The sequence below is a fragment of the Silurus aristotelis genome (assembly GCF_946808225.1).
Source record: "Silurus aristotelis genome assembly, chromosome: 3".
In the NCBI taxonomy this organism is placed as follows: Eukaryota; Metazoa; Chordata; class Actinopteri; order Siluriformes; family Siluridae; genus Silurus; species Silurus aristotelis.
The window spans coordinates 5251929-5275097 of NC_139576.1; the positions used below are offsets into that span (position 1 = coordinate 5251929).

Sequence of the window (23169 nt, forward strand, 5' to 3'; positions counted from 1 at the left end):
ACATTCCTTCTTTTCTTTCTTCCCTCCCATGTTTTGAACTGTTTTCCCTCCCTCCCTTCCTCTTGTTATTTACATTGTTCTTCATTCCTTTATTTATTTCTTCCTTCCTTCCTTCCTTCCTTCCTTCCTTCCTTCCTTCCTTCCTTCCTTCCTTCCTTTATTCCTTAATTCCGTCCTTTCTTCCTTTCTTAAATCTTTCATTTATATTTATGGATTTTCCTCTTTCTTCAATATTTTCACTTTATATGGAATAAATATACCTTTTTCCCCTTTACTATGGTGCATTATGGATAAGCAGTTAATAAACATATTGGTCTGCTCTCAAGGTTAGCATTTTCAGCACCAGCTTTAGTGGACAGCTCCTGGTGCTTATCCACTTTGTTGTGCCTCCTTTATTTTTTCTGCCACGTTCTGCTCTTCTCTTCTTCTTTCTTTCTTTTTTTATTAAAACTTTTCATTCAGAGTCCTAGTATGTGGAGGGCAGACTGAAAAACATGTTCTGGCTGTCCTTTTCTTTTCTTCTCTGTCCTTTTTTTAAAACTCCCCTCACTCATCTTCTCTGATTTTCTTCGGAACAATGGTTATTCCATGGCTATTTCCATTCCTATTCCTTTTTCCTCTTTTCTGTTGTTCTCTCTCTGGCACTTGCTGCAATATTATATCAGGTATATCGTTTATCTTCTACAGCCCCTCCTCCTTCCCCAACCCCTGACTTCTCCACTACCACCCCCTCCACCACCACCCCCTACACACTCTGTCTTTGACTCTGTTTCTCAAACTTTTTTTTCTGCTCCACCCTTATCTTTGCTTTATTCTCATATTTCAGCACCTCCTTTTATCCCCTCAGGCTTTTGTTATTCTTCTTCATTTTAATTTTCATCGCGCCATGGTGAAGAAGGACCTAATTAATTACTTGAATGTGTAATCTCTGCCCCCCTATGGTTCATTCAACTCTTTTTTCCTCTCTAGGTAGTGCTTTGTCTTCTGTTGCACAATGTCACTGACTGCCATCTGGTTTCACAGGAGTGTTAAAGCATTAACGACAGGAATGGACTACATCCAAATAGGTTTGGGGTTTCGAGGTGTAAGAAGATGTTAAAATCATGATTTAATTGTCTCTGGTGTTTGTGTTTCAGCTGGTAGAGCCTCTGACTCCAAGTGGTGCTGCACCCAATCAGGCCCAGCTTAGGATCTTGAAGGAGACTGAGCTGAAGAGGGTGAAGATCCTTGGTGCAGGAGCCTTTGGCACTGTCTACAAGGTGACAATTACTGACTCAAATTATAGATTCATATTTAATCACATAGACAGTCTGAATCTTTGGTTTAAAGGACACAGTTTAAAGTTACAGTACAGTGGCCAGGGGTTTTCCAAGACAGGTTTTACTTGGAACAGACTTCGCAAGGGTCCATCAAAGAAGTTGAGTCCTCGTGCTGTGCGTCAGGTGCAGAAGCTGCTTTAAAAAACAGACACAGGTCCACTCAGTGCTCAGACCATATGCCACACATTGCAACAAATCCCATGTCCCTCCTCTGCACATGTCCAAACCATCTCAATTTGGGCCTCTCTCACCTTGTCTCCAAAACTTCCTACATGCGCTGTCCCTCTAATAATTCGAATAAAGTCCATCGTCGTCACTCCACATCTTCAGCTCTGCTACCTCCAGCTTCACCTCCTGTCTTTAACTCAATGCCACTGTCTCTAAACCATATAACATCTCAGGTCTCACCACAGTCCTATAAACTTTCCCTTTCACTCTCACAGATACTCTTCTATCACAAATCACTCCTGCTATCACTCTTCTCCACCCACTCCACCCTGCATGCACTCTTTTCTTCACTTCTCTAACACACTCTCCATTACTTTGCACTGTTGACCCCAGGTACCTGAACTCCTCCACCTTCCCCACCTCTTCTCCCTGCAACCGCACCACTCCACTGCACTCCCTCTCATTCACACACATGTGACTTTTATTCCCCTTCTCTCTAGCACGTACCTCCACCTCTCCAGGCTCTTCTCCACCTGCTCCCTACTCTCACCACAAATCACAATATCATCCGCAAACATCATAGTTCACGGAGACTCCTGTCTGACCTCGTCCTTCAACCTGTCCATCACCACTGCAAACAGGAAAAGGCTCAGAGCCGATCCTTGATGCAGTCCAACCGTGCAGTGTGTGTGTGTGTGTGTGTGTGTGTGTGTGTGTGTGTGTGTGTGTGTGTGTGTGTGTATGAATATTTATATATATCTTACCCTAGATTTTGTATGCATTTGTTTAAGCATTTTTTTTTTTAAATAAATATTTTTCAAATGAAACCGATCTCTGGTGCAACAAAAGGTTGGCGACCTCTGCCTTAGATGTTCTAAGTATCTGACTAGAACCATACAACACTGTTTTCCGACAACCTTTTCATAAACGTTTCCAATTAGAACTTTGTTAGAAGACCTTTAATAAACTAATCGTTCCTTGAGCAAACCTTAAAGATAGTACATTTCTTTTTTTTCTTCTACAAAAACTCTTGATCTCATGAACCCTTTAAAAACCTTGAGCAGGGGGTTACAAGCAAAAACCTTCAGTAGAGCTGTAAAGAACTTCTTAAGGAACAATTCAGTATTTGGAATATTTGTAGAGCTCTCCTGATTTCCACCACGAGGACAAACCGGAGAGCCAAAATGTGCTTTGAATCTCTTTTCTAAGAATGTAGACATGCTTGTGAGTGAAGAGCAACATTCTCCTTTTTTTCACATGATGTGAAATCTTTCTGGAAGCTTCATAGCAGGTCATTTTTTAAGCTTTAGCACGTCTCGGCAAATAAAAGAAATTGACCCTTGGGAAATTGGACATGAGGAAACTTTTGAGCTGGAGTGGATGGATCTGTGAAGTTATGATATGTAAATCAGTGGGGACAGGATGAAGGGATTTGACAATTCCTGATCATTCAGGGAGGAACCAGAGACATGGAGAATAGCAGGAAATAAAATAATACTAAAATCACTATATTGATATGAATCTAAAGTTTATGACTCTGAGATGGCATTTAAGTGGTGTTATAAGTTTTTTCAATACTCTAGGTCTGATCTAAATGCTGTGGTTCTCCTCAGGGAATCTGGGTGCCTGAAGGAGAGACTGTGAAGATCCCAGTGGCAATTAAGATCCTGAACGAGGCAACGGGACCCAAAGCCAACGTGGAGTTCATGGACGTGAGTGATGTTTTTAGCCCCCCATTCCCTCTCATACCCTCCAACCCCCCATAGCCACCTGCATGTTCAGCCAGCCTTTACCTCCTGCACTGTTTAAAGGAAGGAAGTGTTAACCCCAAAACGTGCGCTGAAAACTTTCAACATGATGCAACTCTGTGCAATGCTGCCAGGAGACTTGTGCTGTGTGTGTGTGTGTGTGTGTGTGTGTGTGTGTGTGTGTGTGTGTGTGTGTGTGTGTGTGTGTCATAAACCTTGTTGTTTTAATTAATTTTCATTTGTTTGCTCGACATAGTGCTTTGGTGTTTGTCACAAACGACTTTACTGTAAGTGCACCTAGTGTGTGTGAGAGAGAGAGAGAGAGAGAGAGAGAGAGAGAGAGAGAGAGAGAGAGAGGATGACAGGGAATTCTGTCAGGGGAAATGTTTATTTATTTATTTATTTATTTATTTATTTATTTATTTATCTTTTTGTTTTATTGTTCATTCATTCATTTATTTAGTTAGTTATATAATTATTACTGTATTAATCTGTGTTATTATTATTATTAATATTATTATTATTATTATTATTATTATTATTATTATTATTATTGTTATTATTATTATCATTATTATTATTATTATTTATTTATTTGTTTAATATATACTATTAATATTCATAATTAATGGGCATATTTCTTTTATGTCTATTTGTTTGTTTGTTTAGTCATTTATTTATTTAGTTAGTCATTTAATTATTAATTTATTCATCTATTTGTTATTACTATTGTTATTAAATATTATTATTAATATTATTACATTCATATTATAATATTAAAACATTGTTGAAATGGTTGGGAAATGTGCAGAGGTTATTTAGTTATGCTCATTCTGCTATTTTTAATAGTCTGTGTTGCTTTTCTTGAATCACAGTGTGTGAAAAATGAAATGTTTTTGTTGTGCTTGAGACGGGAAATACACTAACAAATGAGAAGCACCGAATGCAATAACGATAAAGTCACAGAGATTCTTTTCTTCCAGATGTGTGCAGTCGTTCGCCTTGCTCCAGTGCTTTTAATTCACACTTTTTGGAATGAAAGATTCATAAATGAAACGGAAATAATTTAATTCCACCCGAACCTATGTCTATCCGTCCATCTCTCCGTTCCCGCCATTGCTTTTTTATATATTTTTGCCGACATGCAGCAATCTTATAGCGTATTATACCGCATTATTTCGAGAACATCATCCTCCTATCGACTTCAATCATTTCCATGTAAATGTGCGGGTCTGTTTCACTTCATCAGCACAACCCGAAGCGGTTTCTTCCACTCCTCAGATGAACCCTGGAGCGTAATCCAATACCATGAATGGAAAAGCAGTGTGAATGTGAACTCAGCAGAAATCACAAAGATCCAGGTTTATGTGTGTTTTTTTTCTCCTTTGTCTTTCAGGAGGCACTGATCATGGCCAGCATGGAGCATCCTCACCTGGTGCGTTTACTCGGGGTGTGTTTGAGTCCCACAATCCAGCTGGTGACCCAGTTAATGCCCCACGGATGCCTGCTGGACTACGTACATGAGCACAAGGACAACATCGGCTCCCAGCTGCTGCTCAACTGGTGTGTGCAGATCGCCAAGGTAAGAGGATGGGTTTTCCTGAAGCTTCTTTCAGCCTTAGATCACAACATGGTGGCATCAACTAGCAGCATTTTTCATTTTGCTTTAAATGTTTTTACAATAACTACAAGAATTCAGGGTCTGAGAAGTGCTTGAATGGCTGACCAGAAGATTTGTATGTGCTCCCAGTAGATATATTGTCTCCAGTTCCTGTTATAAAAACCTCCACTGTTCTGGGAAGATGTTCCACTAGATTTTTAAAGTGGATCTTAACCATATACTGATGTATGTGAGGTAAGGAGGTCTGGGTTGCAGTCAGCATTTAATTTCATCCCAAAAGGTATTCAAAAGGGTTGGAGCTCTATAGCAGGAGATCTTCCATTCCAGTGCAAAGCATATCTTCATGGAGCTGGCTTTGTGCACATGGGCATTATCATGCTGGAACAGTTTTGGATCTCCAAATCTGCATCTAAAGTCCAAATTTGTGGTAACAATTTGAGAAAGAACCACGTATGGATAAAAGTCACATGTCCCAAAATATAGTCATGTGTGAGAGTGTATGCTCCAAGGAACGGTATTGATCTAAGGTCAGGAACCATGAAAGTTTAACTCATGGTCAGTGTGTTTGAATAAACACAAAGGACTTGCACTTGGTCTTTGGGGAGTCTTCAGGAGATGTAAGGGTTATACTTTGTAATCGATATTTCATATACAACAGAGTTCAAGTCAAAGGTGGTGCTGAAAAAATGATGTATGGGAAAACATTAGACGATTAACCCTCAGGAGTTTCCAAAGCTTTCTACATTGTACTTCTTTGTGTTTTAATCTATAAATCTTCGCTAGTGTGAAGAGTCCAGATCCAAGGAATGTCAGATATTGCCTCAAAAAGCCATTTCCAGTCTCTGAGCAAGGCTTTAATTCTTCATCTGCTGTTTAAATAAGAAAATTGTAAGATGTTCTGGATAATGCCACAATTCTGTAAACATAAATGCATAGAAGGTTCATAAAGGACATGGTAAAACCTCTTTTTTTATCCCCTAATGCACCAGAGCTAATTAGAGCCGACTTAATGAAGATTTCAGACATTGGACTTAATAAACAGTCTCTCAATCAATACTCAAAATGACATTTTACATATGATGTTTCTCCATCATTGAACATTTACCTCCCCCACATTTTAAACTGCCAAATAACTTCCAACAAAAGATTTTTTTTTCCTACTAATTAATACAGGCCGAGGCACCGATAGTTGATTGCTGGAACTATCATTTATCTGCAAAAATCCATACCTATAGTTTTTCCGGCTTCCGGTCTGCTGTCATCATGAGAGCAGCCTCTAGAGGCGAATCACCGATGCCATGTGCTGTTTGTTTTTACACATGTTTCATGTTTTTCTTTTGTAATAAATTGTAGTACAGTTTTACATGGAGTTTCATTGATCCAGTATTCATTTAAATAATTGGTTGAATAATCGGTTAGCAGCTTGTTAGATTCACCCTCTAACCGCATGCATATGCATAAGTGAGTTGAAATATTAAGCGCAATATTTATTTTAAAAAAATGTCATTATGATGGTAATAATGCTCTTTTAGTAGGTGATATACATCATTTTATGAGTTGCTCAGGAGCTCCTGGTTCCAAAACTCCAACTGACAGTATAAACCTCTAGAAAGGACATTACTCCTCATCACACACTCTGGTGCTCATGATATCTTTTACTCTCCGTTGTATGATTTAATGATTTATAATCACGCTCTCAGTGTCAGCCAGATGAAGATGGGTTCCCTTTTTGAGTCTGGTTCCTCTTAAGGTTTCTTCCTCATCCCATCTAAGGTAGTTTTTTCCATTGTCTTGACCCAGGCTTGTTCATCAGTGATAAATTTACATTTTTTTCTTTCTTCCTGGTGGCTCCATTCTCCCATGTCTCTCCTCTACACATGTCCAAACCATCTCAATCCCTCCTTTCTCACCTTGTCTCCAAAACGTTCTACATTTGCTGTCCCTCTAATAAACTTGTTTCTAATCCTGTAAATCCTTGTCACTCCCAACGAAAACCTCAGCATCCCCTTTAACCACTAAGCGTTCATTCGTTTTTTGAAAAACAAAATGTGAACTAGTCCTTTTTTATTTAATGTTGAAGGCAGAAAAAGGAGAAAACGGTGTTTTATCGTTTCTGCACAAAACACAACGAGGGTATGACTTACATTTTCTGCGTTCATTTAATCACAAAAAGTGCAGATATCTAAATCTTACAATGCCAAATATAATCAGTTCCTAGGCAAGGTGGGAAAAGGGGAGGGGCTTGGGTACAGACTAGAGTACCATATTCATAGCTTGCAAGACAATCTAGTTTAACATGGTGCAGGGTGAAACAGGGCAAAAATGAGGGCATGGGTACAAACTAGAGAAACATATTCAGATGTTACAAGACAATCTATTAGAACATGCGGCATGGTGGGGCAGGCAGGGGGGAGAGGAAGGGTATGGATACATAAGATGATGTAAGAATAATGTAAAAAGAGGACCCCCATGTGTGGGACCCCATGTCTGATCACTCAACAACAATATCTTGTTGCTTTTGAAAAGCATGTACTGTAGTGATTTAGAACTTCTCGGAGTTGTTGGATGTTGGATGAAGCCACTGATGGATTCTGTACTGATGGTCGATCAATTATTTGATATCATTAAAAACCCAAAGAACTCAAAGTCTAACAAAAAGATGGCAAGAAACTAATAATGAGACGAACTTTTGAGCAAGAACGTTTTTTTATTGAACAGAATTATTTTGTCATTTGATTTTCATTTTCAAAACACAACTAACAACTCCTGTTTGCATTAGCATAAAATGTTAATTGGAATTATGCGGAAAACTAAATCAACAATAAATTTAGATTACACATTGGTCCGTTTCAGTGAAGTCCGGTCCACCGATATAATGATTGGTTGGATTCTGATGTTTAACTACACTGTTGGTTGTATCACAGGGGGCCAAGGTCAAAACAAGGTCAGATGTCTAAAAAATTTTTTTTCTTTGATAGCTTACTTCTCGTTTGATCTTCATTTTAAGTGCATACAAATACGCAACCAGAAACACTGCAGTTAGCTTTAGGTCGAGTCTTTTCTTTTCTTCTCTTTCCTTTTTTTTTCTAAATTTAATCATAAACAAGCCAAGAGCATTTCTTGTTTGTTTGAGCAAATGATTTAAAAGCTCCTCAGCGCGATTTCTCGTTCCTTTTCCGTGCCTTTTTTTTTTCTCCTTTGGATACTAATGAACTTGACCTGAGTTCAAAAATTCAGTAGCATCTCACTGAAATGAAAAAGCGATTGCCATTTGTTTTTGCAGTCGGTCTTTGTACAAAGTTTTAGCAGCATTTTTCTAAATCATTTTTCATGTCACTATTTCAATAGTTTTTGTACAAACCACATCTGTCACTAAATAGAAATGTTACATTGTTTTATCGAGGTTCGGCTTGTAATAAATAGTAAGTGTTTAGGAGACCAGACAGAAAAGATTAATAAGCAGATAATTTGCTTTATGTACAAAAATCTGTGGACACCTAATTTAATTAATTAATACTCTTTTCTCAAGTATTTTCATAACTATACAGTATTTGGACAAAAGTTTGTAGGCACCTGATTATCGGATTTTGCTCATTCTGAACATCCCACTCCACATTTAGTCCGTATTTTTTGTTATATAAAGGATTCAATAGCAGGAGATCTTCCAGATCTTCCAACCCTTGTCAAGCATATCCTTATGGAGTTGGCTTTGTGCACAGTAGCATCGTCATGATGGAACAGGTTTGGGTCTCCCAGTTCAAATGAAAGAAAAAAAGAAAATTTGACCATATCTACTATACAGTTGGGTGCTTCCAATGTCCTGGTAACAGTTTGAAGAAGAACCACATATGGTGGGAAGAATTGGCTGTCCCAATAGTTTTGTCCAAACATCTAAAGTGTTGGAAAAAGTTTCGCCAGTCCTCAACATTAATAAACTCGTTTACTTAATCATACTGCATCATTTTTACACCGTTATTACTTGTTTGCCCCACAGTACTTTGGAGTTCTTGATTTAGATCTAATCAATTGTCTGAAATTTCTTCCATGGTCTAAAATGCGCTAGTCTGTAGTTATTTATTCTAAATACGGCCGCTGATTTGATTTTGCACTATAACTCCATTTACTCTAATGTATATTCTTATCCCTTTAGTTGTCCAGGTTCATTTGCCAAATCTGTCTGGACAGCGAGGAACTCCGATGAGTTCTGAGATATAATAACCTTTTATTAAACGGCCAAGTATTGCGCCCTTTATCGAGTGTACATCGAAGTCGCGAATTTGCGAAGCCGAGCGGACAGACTAGACACTTCGGTACCTTGCATCAGGGACGGGATTAAAAATAGAAAGAGTGAGAGAGAAAGAGAAAGAGAGGGACAGGTGTGAGTAGAGACAGATGGCATTTCCTGCTCATCCATTTGCTGAATAATCATCTTATTAAAATGAAAGCCACACCTGATTATTCTATAAATAGTCCATCAGGAGGACATCGATTCCGAAGTCTGTGATAATCGTCAACTTCCTGATGTTTTGCTTTTCACGTGTGTTTCTTTTTGTTGTTGTTTGTTTGCTCCAAATCGATCGATCCAGATCACGAGTCATTTTTCTAAACAAATTTAGCAGAACTGATTAGTTATTTATTTCATGTATTTTTTCTGCTTGTATTCTTGCTTTTTTGTGGTCAAGTTATTCCGCGCAGGAACAGTGGGGGCGCTGTACTGCTGTGCGAGGGAACTATTTTGAAGGTGATAGAGATAACCTCAGTAAAATGTGACTCCAGTAAAACTTTAAACTTTCACTTAAGTAAAAGTACAAAAGTTTTTGCCTTCAAATGTACTTAAGTATCCAAAGTACTATGATTTATTATGACTATAATGTTCCTGTTATCATTTAATCACAAGACTCTTTACTGAATCAACTCAGATTATGTGAAAAGACTCGAATGTGACTCTCAGCACACTGATCTATTAATAAAATAATATTAATGACTCAAACACTGATTGATTTCTATTACAATGATCAGGAACCCAAGACCTTCTTTTCCACGACTTCAAAAAAATGGTGTAAATGAGGTCACGTGTGTTGTTGTGAGTTCGAGTCTGGAGTTTCTTTATCATTTATTCCTCTGTAAATGTTCTGCTTGCTGTTGAACTGATGCTGAACTGTATGTTTGTGATAAATAGATGCCACCAACCGTCAGTGGTGGTTTTAGCTTGAATGACGCCCTGAGTGAACCACACCATGACCCAACATCTCCCCCATTGATTAGTTTCAGCTTTAAAAAGCTCCTCTCTGCTTCAGCTTCAGTCACTGGATGAGTAAAACATATTCTCAGAGCAGTTCACAAATTTGGATTCATGTCTGAGAGCATTAGAATAATTTTCACTCTAAATGCATTTATCACACAATTCAACACCCCTTGTCTAATTATAGCCATAAGATACATACAACATCTATATCCTTATAATATATGTCTTTAAATAAATTTTTTTAGCTGCACTGGAGATTCTCCTTACTGAACTCCTTACCTACAGGACCTTTTCAGTACGATCACAGAAAACCATTATGACATCACCTTAATTAAGGGAAACCAAATCTATAAGTGCTGTTTAACTACAATCCAACTACAGGAGTTTGTCTGCAATTGTTTTGTTGCTACACACCTTATGATGAACGAGATACTGTAAATAATAATGTTATGCAGCTAAAAGAAATATTGTTGCTCTACATGTAAAAGCATAGCAGGCAACACTGCATAACCTGTGATATACAGATTTTAGCCAATTTCATTAAATCCATTTGCCTACAATATCCTCATAACGAGTGATAGAGCTGCATATACACCTGCGTCTTTTACACGTTTCCTTCTACTTCTTTCCTCATTTTTTTCTGAATTGAGCTCCTGAGGGTTTTGACCTTTTTTTATAGAGCTTTTTTCAATGTATTGTTAAAGGAATATCTATCCTAATGCCAATAATCCTAAATTTGCCCTTGCTTTTCGTGAAGTCCGGCATCACGTTCACATGTTTATATTTCTGTGCTCGATTAACTTGTACATGAAAAGCGAGGTTAATTTCTTTAGACTTTCTTATCACAGCGTTTAGCATCGAGGCGCCGGTTTATCGACAGGCTCTGTGTGATTGACATGTTCCTGGTGCTTTCGGCGTCTCGCTCATTCATGACTAAGTAACCGTTTAATTTAGAAATCGAAAGCTGCATTGAGTTAATGCTTCAGGGTCTATAGTTTGTGTGTGTGAGATATGCATGTGTATGTGTGTGTGAGTGTGTGTTAGAGATGTAGACACTAAATATAACTTTCCAGCCATATATGGTTCTTGCCCAAACTGTTACAATTGGATAAAATGTCTTTGGACCTGTGAACAAAATGAGCTTCATGAAAATATAGTTTTCATCGACTGAAGTGGAAGATCTCCTGCTATTGAGCTCTGATCTCAACCCCATTGAACACCTTTTGGGATGTATGTGAACGCTGACTGCACCCCACGCCTCCTCACCTTCTCACCTACATCAGTACCTGACTTTCCTAACACTCCTGTCTCTAAAACTCCACAAGCACACATGCAAATCTTATGGTCAAGTGTCCACAAACATTTGTCTTTCTCATAAGTCACTACTTTTACTTTAACATGTCTGAGTCCAGAGAGAACATATTTATTTTTTTCCTTGAGTAGAAATGTAAAGAAATTTTACTTTTGCTGGAGTTTTCTCTTTCTCTCTCTCTCTCTCTCTCTCTCTCTCTCTCTCTCTCGCTCTCTATGGATGGATGGATGGATGGATGGATGGATGGATGGATGGATGGATAGATAGATAGATAGATAGATAGATAGATAGATAGATAGATAGATAGATAGATAGATAGATAGATAGATAGATAGATAGATAGATAGATAGATAGATAGATAGAGAGACAGACAGACAGACAGACAGACAGACAGACAGACGATAGACGATAGATAGACTGACGGACGGACGGACGGACGGACTGACGGACGGACTGACGGACGGACTGACGGACGGACGGACAGACAGACAGACAGACAGATAGATAGACAGATAGATAGATAACTGGTTATTCTTACATTTTGTGTAGCATGTGCTGTAAAATCCCAATCCATTAAATTGCTAATGATCACTGTAATTATATGATATATACGGGATCAGAGACACACTAATCAGTTAATAATCAATCCGTGAAGGAACAGCTGGAGCGTTGAAGCTTTGGGATTCCAGATTCCAGATTCCAGATCCAGGTTTTCACGACATCAGCATTTGCCTCTCAGTTCCTCGGAACACACACAGGTGGAGAATTCGGCAGAGTAATTACAGTAATAGCTGTTCTTTGTTTACAAACCCGGCACTGCAAACATCATTACTTATCAAACCGGTTGTCAGTGTTTCGCTGATTGCTGCTTACTTAATGGAGCAATTTGGGATTTCGCAGATGAACTTTGCATTACTTGCAGCGTTCGAACAAGCACGATGATGACAATAGCGGTACTGAGAGGTCTGGAAAGAGTGAGAATCTGGATATGGGATATAAAAAAACGTGAAAAAATCGAGTTATTTCATGATATTTTGAGTTATAGAGTGAGCTGGATTTGATTCGGAGCACATTTTGCGTCCCGAAAACTATCATCTTCACAAATGATGTATGTAATGATAAAGTCGTTTATACACACAATTGTTTTAACCTAATGCTTTAAAACAGGTGTCTCCAATCTTTTCCAGAAAGGGCCAGTGTGGGTGCAGGTTTTTATTCCAACCAATCAATGGTCACACCTGATAGTCATTGAAAATAAAGATCATTAGATTTGAAGAGGTAGAATTTGGTGTGGACTTGCTTGGTTGGAATAAAAACCTGCACCCACACTGGCCCTTTCTGGAAAAGATTGGAGACCCCTGCTTTAAAACATTATCAAAACCTGTACACAGTTGTGTAGCCCAGGTTTATTATACTGTACATGAACACACCTTCACTAGACAGACTCTTTATGGACACCTGACCTGTCCAGCCATATGTTATTCTTCTCTAAACTGATAGTACAACCTTGAAGACATGCGATTGTATAGGATATTTTTGGATAGATGTTCTAAGAAACCTTAAACTGTTCCGGCAAGACGACGCCTCTGTGCACAAAGCAAACTCCATGAAAATATGCTTAAATAGGAAAGTTGGAGTGGAAGATCTATGGAGCTCTGACCTCAACCCTATTGAACACCTTTGGGATAAATGTGAATGCTGACTGCATCCCAGACCTCCTCACCTTCTCACCTACAGTACATCAGTATCTGAGTTTACTATCACTCTTTTCTCTAAATGTACACTCCAAAATCTGTTGGAGCTTCTTCCCAGAAGAATGGAAGTTATTTTTACAGCAAATAGGAATTAAATAAAACAAAACCTATATGAATAATATGATCAGGTGTCCAATCGATTAATATTTCTTTTATTTTCACAAGTTGGTTATAATTTGTTATTAAAAATGTACTTTTGACATGTACCATTGTTACACTTTTACTTATAAAATATCGGGAAATATTTAAAAGAAAACTGCATTATTTACAAATTTTTGAGGATTAAATATATACAAACAACAAGAGATGAATAAAATTGTGGGCATGTTGTAAGATTAATACTGTGACACATTACAAAGCTGAAATTATTCATTTTAACGTAATGCAATTCATCAAAAATAGTTTTTCTACTTTAATACACTATATGAACAATAGCTTATGAGCTTCTAAAGCAAAATTCATGTATCCTCCACTCTTCTGGGAAGATGTTCCACTAGATTCTGTTTAGTGCTTATTCAGACACTGGTGATAGTAAAGTCGGGTACTGATGTAGGTGAGAAGGTGAGGAGGCCTGGAGTGCAGCGTTTAACCTAATCCTGAAGGTGATGAAGACGGTTGGAGCTCTAGAGCAGGAGATCTTCCACTCCAACCCATGTAAAGCACACCTTCATGGAGCTGGCTTTGTGCGGAGGGATTGCATTGTCGTGCTGAAACAGTTTTGAGTCTCCTAGTTGAAGTGAAGGGAAAATTTCATGCTTCTCCTTTACATCCCAAGACATTTTATACAGTTGTGTGTAACAGGTTTGAATTTAGCCGACTCTATAATCGTGATTTTGTAGCATGCAAAGATTCTCCATGTATTCAAGAATCAGTGCGATTTCATTTATTTGGTCTATTTTTTATTTATTTGTTTAATACCATGCTGTTGGATTCTTTAATCTGATTTTGCATATTGATTTTACGTTTCATGTCATTTAAATGGTCCTTTTCTTTTTCATATGACCTTTTGTTCAGTGCCATTTAATCCGACGTTGCTGCGTTTTGCTTCGCCCGGGGTAATAGTTATCGTCTTAGAACTGTACAGTGATCAGTTGTTGTTTTCTCGTGTGTTTTACATGTTTCATGGCCACATTTGCTGCATCTGCTTTATTTTTGAGCAGCATGGAGACAAGCAGCTGCGAGCATAATATTTAAGGAATAGACTGACAGACTGTCATACTGTGATGACTGGCAGGGTGAGCTACTGTACACAGCAGAAGGGGAAACACACACACACACACACACACACACACACACACAAAGAGTGAAGGGTCCGCAGTGTGCTAAAGGACTGCAAGACCTCACTGACAATTGACAAGCTGTCAGAAGTCATTCCTAAAAACAGAAATGTATTCACTCGTACCTTCTCAACCGCGTTCACACACACTACCCAAATGCATTCATGGTATTTGGTAAACACTATTATCCAGAATAACGTACACATGAGCATGAGCAAATCCCAGCAGTGGAAGTTTGGTGGTGCCGGGATTTGAACTCAAAACCTTCTGATCCAAAGTGTAATGCCTTAACCAATAAGCTCCAACCTCCCACACCTCTACTAAGTAATACTTTCATAATACTTTCAACACTCCTTCGCACTCCTAAATATTCTGTTTAATTTTAATAATGATTATATTTTCCAGACTTTTGTTGCCTTTGCTGCAGATTCAAAATGGCCTTATTTTTTCCTTAAAATGTCCTCGGTTTTCTTAGTCCTCTAAATGTTTTCTGTCTTCGTCTATCTTCTAGCAAATTATAGAATCATTTCATCATTGCAGTCTCCCAAATTCTTTGGAATTGGGGTTGTAGACTGGGCAAAGTGCAGATGTCTCAAAGAGTTGTTTAGAGGCATTTTAGAATGTATGGATTTATCAGCTGGGTGGACGTTGGGGTTGGGTTTGGGGTTGCGGGAGGTCTTAAGATCTCAATTTATTCTGGTCTTTTTGATTCTTGGGTATGGATGCACAAACGTTTGTAGGCTGGTTCTCTTTCTCTTCCTAAAAACTGTGATCTGTCCCTGTCTTTCTCTCTTTATTCAGCCTGCTGAAATTTTAACAAGAAGGAATAAGGTGAAAAGAGTGTGTGGAGGAAGGAGTGTGTCAGTGCTGCAGCTGATCAGTAGTCCATCAGGCTTCCGCCGTCAAAACGGCTCGATTTAAACAGATGAAGTTAAAGGGACGCCGACGGTTTAGCTTCGTTTCGCTTCCAATTACCTGCCTGTCAGAATCACCGCTTTGACAGAGACAATTTAATTGCCCTGACCTGGACTGACTGTTCTAGCAAAAAAAAAAAAATGAAGCTACAGAACAAATAAATCAGGAATAAAATCTTTGAGACTTTCACAGCTGTAAAAGAAGCGGTTTCTCAGGAATGGGTGACAGGTGGATTTTGTCTCACTTGGAAACCATGGAGGACATTGTGGTGGTCCACTTCTTTCCTCCTACCACTCCGAAAAGCCAGGTCGGAGGCGTAAGTGGAACTGCCACATGTCCTCTATACACTGCATGAGGGTGACAGGAGACAAAATACACCTGTCATACACCATCCTGAGACTCCTGCTCTTACATCTCCTGCTTTTACAGTCGCACGCTTCAGATCAGTCAAGAGAGTGGTTTTTTATTTAAACATTTTTTTTAAAAGCATAAAAATTTTGTTTTTGTATCCTTCTTCTGAAATTCTGGCTTAAGTCAGCAGTTTTTTAACTTCCAAACACACTGGATAAGTGGTTGGCTAGTAATGCAGTATTTTGACCTTAATTACTGTACTTTTTTCAATTATTTTGACTCTGTTTCTAGATTATTTGTTATTTTCGGAAACTTTTTTTCTATTATTTCATTTACTGTGTGTGTGTGTGTCTGTGTGTGTGTGTGTGTGTGTGTGTGTGTGTGTGTGTGTGTGTGTGTGTGTGTGTGTGTGTGAGAAACTATAAAAAAAAAATAAAAAAAATGAACTGAACTCCACTTTTTATGTACAGTATATGGACAAAAGTATTAGGGCACCTGCCTTTTCCAGCCAGATGTGTTTTTTATTTTCCAGTGGTGGGCCGTACATTTCACACCTAAGGCTTTCATTGGGGTCCTATCACTCAATCTACCTTAAATTATTATACCATGGCTATAGAAAAAAAATCAATATTATAGAGAAACGCAGTATGTCAGAGCGCCGCATCACGTCTCCTTTCACTGTAGCCACAACCGCCCACACGCATCATCTCTACTGCAGCAGAAGCATCGATATTAACCTCATAAATTAACCCGGCGGTTTTCATGCATTTTTATGCATTTGTTCTGTTTATTATGGTTTTTTATGGTGATGTGAAATAAAGGCAAATTGTGTGTTAGCAACTGTTTTAAAATGTTTTATCCGACCAATGTCATGAATATAATTAGGCTTGTGCAGTTTGCTACAGATGCGTGTTGCGAGCTCAGAATATTGCACTCTCTGACCATTTATTTAAAGGATGCGAAAATGCCAACATTGTTGTATAACTGCCGTATGGCCCCGGTGCTGTCAACTAGATACCACAATGTTGGGGGCATATAATTGTACAGGATGACTTTTGGAATGTGGTTGCAGTATATTTTTCCTTCATTTCCTGGTTGTAAGACTTGGCATTAACAGTCGTGAGATTTATGCAGTGTAGTTAAAGAACAGCCCACAATATGAACATCTTGCAAGAGGGTGAAATGTTTTTATCGAAATGCATAAATATTGTTTTTATAATTTTTTTTTAATAATGCATAATGCATAGTGGGCCACCCTCATTAAATTTGTATCACATGAACACTTTCTTGTCTTGCTTGGCAAAGTTTCACCAGGAACAAATTCAGAAGCAGCATATTTTGTGCATTTTTTGTGGAAAATGGAATGTAAGCTTCGTGAGAAGTGTTAAATAGAGCGAAAGTGATAGAAGTTTTGCAGAGGTGCTTAACAACAGCCATTATTTAGAAACTGAACACAATGACAACAAAAAAAATTGTAATGTCCTTCATATAATACATGTATTAAAAGTACTAAAAGTACTACTAACTTACACACACCTGACCATAAGCTTCACATCTCCATTTCACATCGAAATTGTTCTTCATATAACAGTTTGAGGAAGAACCACATGAAGCAGGTCCCAATACATTTGTCCATACAGTGTATAAACTACAGACCTATGAAGTTTATTGATAATATGGATTTCACTCCATGATCTTGTTTGAATTTTGATTTGGTGTAAAATGCACATTCGTACACTTCCTGTTGATATTAGACACAGGACACGGCTCTGAGAGTAATCCACAGGCTATTAGACTATTACAGGATTGTCCCAGCAGCTCAGGAGCATCATAACATTGTCCCCTGGCTGAGTTCTGGACTGTAGAATGAGCGAGTTGTTGTACAGGGATTAGTCTCCCAGGGAAATGTAATGATTTAATGGATGCTCTGATCTGACCGGACCTATTGATCGCTACTCTACATGACACTTTATCCATGTTATAGCCTTAACTGAGCGGCCTTTCGCAGTGAATAGACTCAGTGTGATAGCCAGCAGGACCACTGGTTTTATTTACAGTACACAGACGTTCAGGAGAAGCTGAAGACCCAGAGGGAGACTTATCACACCAAGTTTTATCACAGCACATGGAACCATGAAGCATAGGGCTCCAGGGGCTGAATTACAGCACTGATACACACTGATACACACTGAAACACACTAATACACATACTGATACACACTAATACAATTACTAATGCACACTGATACACATGCTGATACACACTAATACAATTACTAATGCACACTGATACACATGCTGATACACACTGATACACACCAATACACTTACTAATACACACTGATACACATACTGATAGACACCAATACACTTACTAATACACACTGATACACATACTGATAGACACCAATACACTTACTAATACACACTGATACACATACTGATACACACTAATACACTTACTAATACACACTGATACACATACTGATACACACTAATACACTTACTAATACACACTGATACACATACTGATACACACTAATACACTTACTAATACACACTGATACACATACTGATACACACTGATACACATACTGAGACACACATTGATACCCACTAAAACACACACTGATACACATATTGATACACACACTGATACAAACACTGGTACTGCACATACTAATACACATTCACTGATACACACTGATACACTGATACACATATTAATACACACTTAACCACATACTGATACACACTGATACACACTGAAAAACAGACACAGATTCAACACAATACACAAAATCCTAAATAAAGATAATTTTAATTGAATTCATTACATTTTAATAAATTAAAAAATAAAGATAATATAATAATAATAATAATAATAATAATAATAATAATAATAATAATAATAATAATTAATTATTATTATTTTACAATGTGTTTAAAATATAAAAATAATAATAAAAGTAAAATAAAACTACAAACAATACAATACACTTTTATAGCATACTTTCATAACTTTTAAAGTATTGTAATTTTATCCTAATGCCTTTATTTATTTATTAAATAAAAATAAATAAATAAATATAAGTGATCATAGTATTTTGTATTATATGTTTATTATAATTTTCAGCAGTAGTAATGCTGGTCTCACACACACACACACACACACACACACACACACACACACACACACACACACACACACACACACTCAGAGCTTTATAAGTAACCTGGCTAATTAATATAAATCTGTTATAAAGAAGGCGTGATCAGCATTGCACGGGAAAGAACAGTGTAATATTTGAAGTGCTAACCGCAGTCATGTCTTCCATTTCGGACACCGTGGCCATTACCTATAAACCCGAGTGTGTCAGCTCTATCATAGAAGCTTTTCATTAGCTGAAGGTAGCCAGATTGATGGCAGGCAGCCCACTGCTGTCTGTGCGGAGAAGAGAAGAGCGATGGGGGAGACCTCTTTTCTCTTCAGTTTATACACTCGACTGATTCCCAGAGCAGCTGCAGAAAAAGCTCAGCTCATCACCGAGTGCCTAAATGTTGATGCAGGAACACGTCTGGCTTCTGCCCTTAGGGACTACTTGGTTAGAAAACAGTTCCAGACAAAATTTCACCCATTTTTAGTGCAACCTTCATGTCTGGAGGAGTAGGAAAGATGTAGCAGTGTCTGAGTTAGGCTTTGCTGGCTGTTTCTGAAACAGCTCATTTCTTTCAAGGCAGAGACCCACCAGAGACCTTGTTGAGACCTGACTTGCAATCTGTAAATCTTTTCTCTTAGAGCCAGACAGTAATGTGGCTGAATCAGCATCTGTACCTTGGTCTTTGTAGAGAGGTTCATGGAGATTGAATTCAAATTTCAATTCCAGCCAACTCTTAAATCTCGTGCAAAATCTAAAAGAACTACCAACCTGAAATTCCATCACACAAGGACTTATTAGACACAATCATGCATATTAATTTTTCATTGAACAAAAGAAAGAAAATTAGTTTGAATAAACAAATTAACTAATCAACATATACCATCCCACTTTCTTCAACCATTTATGTACCTTTTCCTGTCTGTTTTCATCCATCTAAGTCTTCTTCTCACAGTTATCAATGTCTACCATCTGCTCTTCATCCTGAGTTTGCAGCCCAGAAGATAACAGTAAGCGATTCCATAAAATGACAACCAAAGTTATCTATAATTGCTATATATGTTTTCCCCATGGGTTAAACACAGGTCAAGGAAGAGTATCTCATAAATAAGTCAACATATCACAGCCAGTCCTAAAATGAACAACAATAATCACTTTATTAGCCAAAACTCTCATAATACAATATTCTCAATTGTTCCCTTACAAGATTTAAACATGCTGTTTGATTGAAAGAGTTGGAGACATTGAAATTATAATTGTAGTCTTTCAGTTTCTTTGCATTCACACTTGTAACTGTTGTGAGCAGAATTTCAAGGAAAAATCATCTATAACATTCCCAATACACTTTGCCTTTTGGATTAGATTTGAGATATACTTCAAAAATGCAGATACACTGGAATTGTAGTCAAACGTCATTGTGTACATTGTTGCTAACAAGTGCTGAAGATAGAGGTGTGTGTGTGTGTGTGTGTGTGTGTGTGTGTGTGTATACACCATGTGGACAAAATTATTTTCCTATTTAATAGGGTTGCGGATCAGAGCTCTATAGCAGGAGATCTTCCACTCCAACCCATGTAAAGCAGATCTTCATGGAGCTGGCTTTGTGTACAGGAACATTGTCATGCTGGAACAAATTCAAAAATCAAATCAAATCAAATTTTCAACCCTCCTGAACATCACCTTTAGGATCATTTGTGGTCAAACAAACTCTCACTCCAAAATCTAGATCTTTCAAGTAGAGTGGAGGTTCTATGACTCTTGGCTTGTGGCCACAAGTTTTAGTCCATATGGTGTAGCACAAAAAGCAATTTCAATGAATTGCAAAACTTTTTAATGAATAACTTCAGCTTATAATTTGCATCACAATATAAAGACCAACAATTATCCATATATTTCCTCCAAATGCTCACACATCTGTACAGCTGCACACAGCAGGAGCCCAGCTACCCCATTCACTCTTGTCCATGCATGTGTTCATGGTCTTCTCTGTTAAAACGAGTGTAAGAATCTACACATCATGTCTCCTGAAGCGGAATAAGGCATGTTGAGGCTTATTTCTGCCTTGCGTTTGCATCTTATTTTGGAAAAATGACACACCTTTTTTTTTTTTTTTTTGAAAGGGGCGTTCATGCTCTATTTCTTTAAGCTTTTTTGTGGAGTCAAACGTGCAAATATGTACTTTAAAAAGCTAAAACTAAAAACATACACTGTAGGGAAGATCTTGAGTGGTTTGCTGTAGAGCTCTAGAGAACCCTATTGAACATCTTTGGGATGAATTGGAAAGCCTTTTCACCTTGACCTACATCAGGAACCGGTCTCAAAACGTGGGAGGTGGTAGCTCAATGGTTAAGGTATTGTTTTTAAGCTTGAAAGGTCATGTGTTCCGATCTCAGCACCACCAACCTGCCACTACTCAGTTGTAAGTCGCTCTGAACGAGGACGTCCGCCAAATGCCGTAATTGTAAAAGGGAACCCATCCTCATCCTGGGTGACATCCAGATATCCGTTCATTATGCTTCCATCATTGTTGAGGTTATCAACTGTTCACTGATGGACCCCTGAGTGCAAAACTGTATATGACAACTTCAGTCCAAACTCCATCCGAGCAAAACACTACTTGCTCAAGGACAGATGCTCTGACCCAAAATGATGCACTTGTCCTCATTTGCATCGCCTGGGAGGTCATACAGTGTCCCATTTCTCATTTTTGGCTTCCAAAAAGTGCTCATAAACACCTACTTCAGCATGTGTCCTTACTTTTCCCTGTGGCGAATCCTGCTTCACAGCAAACTTATTAGCATTTTATATATATATATATATATATATATATATATATATATATATATATATATATACACTGATCCACTTTTGGGAACAAAATGAAGATAAAACTCATGACAGAATGGCAATTTTCTTTTGTTTTCTTATGAAAAGACATTTACATTTATACCATTTGACATGTCGTTCTCCTTACAACTGAGCAGGTGAGGGCTCCAGCTTGGTGGTGCTGGCATTTGAACCTGTGATCTTCCAATTCCAGTGTTTTACCAGCTGAGCTACAACCTTCCCCAAGCTCATGTTCATTAGCATGTATTTTGTTTGCCTGTTACTTATAAGGAACAAACATAAAAACTTTTTTTCAGCTTCTCCCATTAGGGGTCGCCACAGCGGATCATCCGCATGTTTGATTTGGCACGTTTTTACGCTGGATGCCCTTCCTAACGCAACCCTCCCCATTTATCCGGGTTTGGGACCGGCACTAAGAGTGGCTGGGGTTGGTTCCCTGACCGGGGATCGAACCCGGGCCGCAGCGGTGAGAGCGCCGCATCCTAACCAATAGACCACCAGGGAAATTATAAGTAATAAACATAAAGGTGCTATACTGAATTTAATTGAATAGATTTTTGAGAAAATTTCTTCCATGAAAATGATTCGTCACGAACAGACACTAATCCCTTACAAATAGAGGGTTATTTATTTATTAAGCTTGTTTTTTTCACACATTTGTGTTCCTTGGGGAATTTGTGTTGCTGTGAGCAACCATGCCGGGCGAGATCTACACCCTTAGTGAGGAGGACGAGTTCATAAAGCGGGATTGGAATTCAAATCTCTGGTGTGCTGCCCTTATATTTGCCACGGTTCATTCTGTGAGGGCAAAAACCAGACACGTTGCTGACCTAGGTGAAGCCTCACACACACACACACACACACACACACACACACACACACACACACACACACACACACACACACACATAACCAAGCTCAAGAGATGGGCCTGAAGCGGCAAACGCAACCTATAATATTGAATCGCTGACCTTTTCCCTCAATACACACACACGCACACAAACACACATAGACACACAGGAAAATCTGAGGTGTTAGTTTCTATTTACTGTGGCTTAAAAAGAAACAGGCCTCAATATCAGTAACCTAGAACACACCTGATCCAAAAAATCTGTCCAGGAAGATTTAATTTCGGCAATTATTTCTGGAAAAAAATCAGCAAAATGCTTGTTTCTGATTGGATGGAGCATTTAGTATCCTGCAGGATTTTAGTTTTTTTCTTAAATGCAGTTTACAGATTTCTTTGTATTCAATCGTAGCAGCTTAGCGGTTTAGGCATTGGACTTTGCATCCGCAGGTCATGAGTTTAAATCCCAGTTGCTCTGAATAATGGCGTTTGACAAATGCTTTTAATGTAAGTGTATCAGTATTTTTTTTTTAATCGTCGCTGGAAAGTTTTTCTAAGCACCTTAGAAAACGTGTCTGTTTCTCTGGGAAACAATTTCTGGTTCTC

At 38.2% G+C, this 23169-nt stretch overlaps 1 protein-coding gene across 2 annotated transcripts in view; it reads left to right on the forward strand.

The window, feature by feature from the left end:
• Positions 1–23169, forward strand: part of erbb4b (erb-b2 receptor tyrosine kinase 4b) — a 409427-nt gene that overhangs the window by 341170 nt on the left and 45088 nt on the right. For both annotated transcript variants that reach the window (XM_083536260.1, XM_083536261.1), the window contains exons 18-20: positions 1137–1259; positions 3101–3199; positions 4632–4817. In XM_083536260.1, coding sequence (XP_083392386.1) covers positions 1137–1259; positions 3101–3199; positions 4632–4817 — 408 coding nt within the window. The remainder of the gene's footprint in view (positions 1–1136; positions 1260–3100; positions 3200–4631; positions 4818–23169) is intronic.